The following is a 5763-nucleotide window of genomic DNA, read 5'->3' on the forward strand; positions in this document are numbered from 1 at the left end:
CAAATTTCGAGTCTTTTAGCAGAAGTGTTTGCATCCTCCATCGTTTCAACCCTTGATCAATCTTATTTACTTTCATTTCCAGAGACACTGCAGCATGATCACTAATTAAAACACTATCATACCAGCAGTTCTCCACGTGAGGCAGTAACTCCACAGAGAAAAGGAAATAATCAATAATCAATGGGACTGATGTGTGTTTGAATAACATGAACATTCCCTGTTGCTTGGGTTCCTTGTTCTCCGTATTTCATTTATTCTTAAACCTTTTATATAATTAAGGAGTATTTTCCTGGTTTCTGAATGACGTTGAGTAGATTTATCCAGACTTGGGTTCAGGGTGCAGTTAAAGTCTCCTAATATAATATAAAGTCCCTCCAGGGTTGACAAGGTTAAGAATACATTTTCATAAAAGGATGGATTATCATTGCTAGGTCCATAAATATTTATCAAATTTAATTTTAATGTTGAAATATGTCCCTGCACAATGATATATCTCTCATAGGGGTCTTAGATTGACCGTATAGTTTGAAATGGTATTGACTTATACCCAGGAATAATAACTCCTCTGGCATGACTGGTAAAGGAAGAGTGATATACCTGACCCTGCCATCTTTTCATTATTCGATGTATTTCTGTCTTAATCAAATTAGATTCTTGTAGAAAAACTTTTTTAGATTTAAAATATTTTAGTCGGTCTAATACTTGTTTTAATTTAGTAAGCTTTCGTATTCCTCTGACATTCCAACAAGTGATTTTGATATTCAAAGCATTTCCCTTAATTGTCCTCCCCATATCAGATTATTTAATTTACTATTGGACTAAAAATAAATCAGTGAAGGTAGAGCTGCAAAGGCAGGTTTGCACATGCATTCACACAATCATCCATACAACACACAGAGCTAGTCATAAACAATCTGAAATGCCCCCCCTCCCCTTGAACTAAGTGTTTGGAGGACGTTGATCCACACTAATGAGGAGCAACTAGTCAACGTGACCTCACCAAAACTCCACACAGTAGCCAGTGTCCAGCTATAAAAACAGTATAACCATTAGCCCTTGGTAGAACAGTAATGACTTATTTAAGGCTCAACTTTCAGCATTAATTATCCAACAGTTCAAAGTAGACTTAGAATTAGGATACTTAAGTATACAAAAGCATATTTACATAAACTGACAATTAACTTAGAACTTCTCCTGCTTATGTTCCGGTTGTTGATCAGCTCTATTGGAGCAGGAATAGCCACATAAAATCTCCCATCAGTTTACCTGTTTCCTAACCATTTTGTCTTTCATGACTCACTGATCAAAGGCACCCGCTGTTTTTATTCTGGAAGAGTCTTGTAAAATGTTTCGGCTTCTTGAGATGTTGAGAAGAGATTCATTTTTCCACCGTTGAGGATCTGAAGTTTGCAGGGGTTATGTTGGAATCAGCGGAAAGCACCGATATCAACAAACAGCTTCCCTACCAGGTGGAACCCGTCTGATCCGTACCATCTGTGCAGATAGATCCTGTGCAAACACGATTTTGGCCCCATCATATGTAATTTCTCTTTTCCTTGCCTCTTGGTACACAGATTCCTTCTCCTGGAACTTTAAAAAGTGAATCAGAACCACTGCGCCTTGGTTTGGTTTCCTGGAGGCCGGTGTGCGGTGTACCCGTTCCAATGTGAATGATTTATCCGGTGCTAGCTCCAGGCATTTCGGTAGCATGTTGCTAATAAAGTCGAAAAGCGATTTTCCTCCCTCTGCTGCCTCTCGAATGCCAAAGACACGTAGATTCTTTCGCCTTCCTCGGTTTTCCAAGTTGTCTGTTTTGGCCTCAAGATTCTTGATTCGTTTCATAGCTGAAGTCAACAATGTTTCTGTTTTTTCAACCGAGGTTTCTACTTCGGCAATGCGAGCCTCGGCCTCCTCCATATGAGCCGCCTGGTTTATTAAGGTCTTGTTTAACCTCAGACACTTTAGATTCCATTGCATACATGGCGCTCGCCATTCCAGTCAGTCTTTCATCTAAACTATCCAGCTTTACTCCAAAGTCTGACCGGAGCGATTTTAGCTCTTCCAACACTTCAGCTATGCTAACCATATTAGCATCTTCACGCACGTTGTACCCGGTGCTGTTTTGGTGGCTGTCTTGTGTCTTTTTGAGAAAATTTCGCACTGTTTCACAGACGGAGCTTTAGACATATCAATGTTGTATCTTTTGAGCCTTACTTACAGCTTTTAAAAGGGTTTTGAAAGAAAGTTTCAAACACTGTCCTCAGAATTATTTACTGTGCTTCCATCACGGTTCTCGGTCACATGACCCTCCCAAGAAGTTTACATTTACAAAAAGGGAAGTGCAGGTTTATTCCCGATGGTGATCAGACACCTGCAACCACACAGCTGGATAAGGCACAACATTTCCCTTTTTGGGAGAACCATTTATTACATTCGTAGCAGGCCAAATGCCTGGAACTTAATACAAATACAATTATAACATTTACATTTTTCTAACAGCCTGACTCCATGCCACCCTGCAGGAAAAGAAGGAATAACCCTGAAAATGTGAACTATCCCAGACCACAGTGAGATTTCTGGGTCCCATCATCACAGAGACCCTAAGAGTCCACCATGGGACTGAAAGAGCCATTAAATGTGGCAGAACCGAGGTGAATCAGATGGGCAAGTTCATTGGTCATGTAGCAGAGAAAGCAGAGAAATAGTTGGCCCTGAGAGATCTGTTGTCCAAGAGAAACAGCTGGTCCTATTGGGGTGAAGGCCAGACTCTTGCATTTACACCCTGAGAGATGCCATAATCTCACCCCCAGTGGTTGCAATGTATGACCTGATCGAGACTCCAAGGTATCATCTGATGTTTCATTGTTCGGAGTGGGTGTTGTTCTCTGACATCACTGGGAAGACAACTGGCAACCAGTAGCTTATGACCAGTAGGACCAGTAGCTTATGCTTGGAGGTCTTTCTCTCTCTCCCACAGATCATCGTTATGCTCTAGTAGAAAAAGAGGCTCTAGCTTCTGCAGAAGAGGGAAAACCTTCTGCCTGGAACTGATCAGTAGTTTCATTGCTCCACCAAGGCGTGGGGAAAGGTAAAGCCCCAGATTCAACACCTTTGTTTATAGATGTTGGAGCTTGGCCTGTTTTCCAGTGTAGTCCTGTTTCTCTGACTGTGAAGAGAAACAGGATGGAGATTTCCGTTGTCATGAAAAAAGGATTGCCAATTATTAATGTAGCCCACGTTGTTTTCAGGACACCACCTAGACAACCAGCGGTTGAATGACGACATGCGGCTAAACATGTCATCACTCTCCGACATTGTTTTGGCAAACTGGTACATTGAAGAGAGGCAACTTTTAGTGACCTCCTATTACCGTAGCCTGCATGGAGAACGGTCTTCCTCTTTGTCCTCAGCCGTCTGTCTCAGCAGGGACATGATGTCACCTGTTCTGGCGCCATGATTGTGTCTCTAAGGCCATGTTTAATAATAGCTTTAATCAATGGTTAGTGAATGATTTTTGTTTCATATCAACTAAAGTTTTATCATTTCCTTCTTCAGCTCATCTGAAACTGCATTGAAAACTCGACTGAAGCTGACCTGAAACTGACTCAAGTCACTCCTGAGTCCCTACATGTTGCTCTCACAAGTTACGCCCACTCTGTTCCTCAGTGGGGCTGATGCCCCCCTAAACGCTGCTCTGATGTCACAGAAAGGCATCACCTTGATTGTCAATGCCACGCTGAGTCATGCCTTCCCCTCCTACCCAGGGGTGGAGTGTCTCCGCGTCCCCGTCTGTGATCTGCCCTGTGAGCGGCTGGAAGCCCATTTCGACCATGTGGCCGACCGTATCAATGGAAACCACACAGGAGGCACGCTGGTGCACTGCGCCGCCGGGATGAGCCGCTCTCCGGCTTTGGTGATGGCGTACCTGATGCGGTACCGGGGCGTGACGCTGTGCCAGGCCCACCGTTGGGTCCAGGAGAGCCGTCCCTTCATACGGCTGAACGTAGGTTTCTGGGAGCAGCTGCTGCGGTACGAGAGGAAGCTGTACGGCCGCAACACGGTCAGGGTGGAGCCCGACAGGGCGGGTCTAAAGAGGGTGGATCCAGGTATGGTGGTTCCTCTGCGGACGGAGCTGACCCGGGCTGAGGGGACGCAGAAAGACAACCGGTTAAAATCTGTACCCAGGTCACCTGGGACAACCCATACTCCCATGATGTCTCGCTCTCGGAAGACGATGTCCGCCAATCCATCAAAAAGAGGGTCCAATGTGTTATCAGAGAGCAGCAGAACAACAAGCAGACAGCTGTGAGTAGGCGGAGCCAAGATACCTGGACAGGTGTGGAGCACCACTGTTAAACCTGCAGACTCATAGTTCTGTTAGCAGACAGAAACTTTCCCAGGGCTTAAAACATGAGCGAGGACAGCAGAGTATTAGGACCAGACTAATTACAATAGTCCAGCCTTGAAGTAACAAATGCATGGACTAGTTTCTCAGCATCACCCCTGGACAGGAGATTGCTCATTTTTGCAATGTTCCTCAGATGAAAGAAGGAAATTCTAGAAACCTCTTTGATCTGGGATTTAAATGACAGGTCCTGATCAAAAATAACACCAAGATTTTTTACTTTATTATCAGAAATCAGTTTAATCCCATCCAAATGAAGTGACTGACTAATCAACTTCTTTTTCAGAGACTCTGGTCCAAAGACTATAACTTCTGTTTTGTCTGCATTCAGAAGCAGAAAGTTAAGAGTCATCCAGGTTTTTCTGTCTTCAGACATGCCTGTAATCTATGTAATGGGTTAGCTTCATCTGGATTATAGACAGATATAGCTGGGTATCATCAGCATAACAGTGGAAATTAATCCCATGCTGTCCAATAATTCTACCAATTGGGAGAATATTGGAGTTAGATTTGTTCAGGTCTTCCTATGCCGTCCCTGCATTAATGCTCAGACATGCAGCAGCAGTCTCTGTCCTTCAGTCCTCAGAATGAGCGATGTTCCTTTTTAACCAAATAGCCATTCTGGGATGGATCAACATGTTCAAAATAAGCAAGATTTTATAACTTCACATTTGGCACATTCCCAAAACTCACTGAATTTGAAAGAATCGATTCTTAAACTGCTGGAGGACATGGGGGACGTTCTCATCATTCTGTTCATTCTATCTCTATAGTTCTGCTGCTATAGGCTTAGACTGCTGGAGGACATAGGGACCCCTTTTTCATCATTCTGCTTCATTCTATCTCTATTCTCCCACTCTGCAGAATCTGTTAGTTCAATCTCTAACGTTCTGCTCTCTCTGCTTTTTCTCATAGTAGCTTCATCTGGTCTGTTCCTGTTTGGCTGAGACTCCATCCTGGAGAGAAATATCAGCTGTGCTGCTGCCATCAACACCTTCAATCACAGACTTGGACAGAATTGTCCCGTGTGTCTCTGCCCCCTGAGCTCGCTGAGGATCACTATGAGCAGCATCATCTGTTCGCTCTGAGGTCACTCACCAACCTTACACCTGTTAGAAACACGGGATGATCGCAGGTTACATGGATTAGGAAAATAATCTGTTTACAGATGCAGGTTCCATCAGTATAATTTGAATAGAATTGATTTGGTCCATTTTAAATAAAATCATGTTCCTGAACTGTAGTGTGTTATCTGTCAGAGTCTGATGTTACACCTTTCAGACGGAACCTTTGTTCACATTAAAACATTCACATGTTACGCAATGAAAAGTGCTGAGGCTGAATGTTTCAGTTATTTT

At 43.4% G+C, this 5763-nt stretch overlaps 1 protein-coding gene across 3 annotated transcripts in view; it reads left to right on the top strand.

Annotated features, from left to right (window-relative positions):
* LOC107104645 (dual specificity protein phosphatase 18-like) overlaps positions 1–5367 on the top strand; it is a 16215-nt gene extending 10848 nt beyond the window's left edge. The window contains exons 2-3 of one of the 3 annotated variants that reach the window (XM_015404688.1): positions 3556–4336; positions 5321–5367. In XM_015404688.1, the coding sequence (XP_015260174.1) occupies positions 3629–4309 (681 nt within the window). In that variant the 5' untranslated portion in view covers positions 3556–3628 and the 3' untranslated portion in view covers positions 4310–4336; positions 5321–5367. Of the gene's footprint in view, positions 1–3555; positions 4517–5320 lie in introns of those variants that run through there. The other 2 variants (XM_015404689.1, XM_015404687.1) reach the window with 2 other exon arrangements.
* Positions 5368–5763: the final 396 nt, after the last annotated feature.

This window comes from Cyprinodon variegatus, unplaced genomic scaffold, assembly GCF_000732505.1.
Source record: "Cyprinodon variegatus isolate N-32 unplaced genomic scaffold, C_variegatus-1.0 Scaffold1830, whole genome shotgun sequence".
NCBI classification, from domain to species: Eukaryota; Metazoa; Chordata; class Actinopteri; order Cyprinodontiformes; family Cyprinodontidae; genus Cyprinodon; species Cyprinodon variegatus.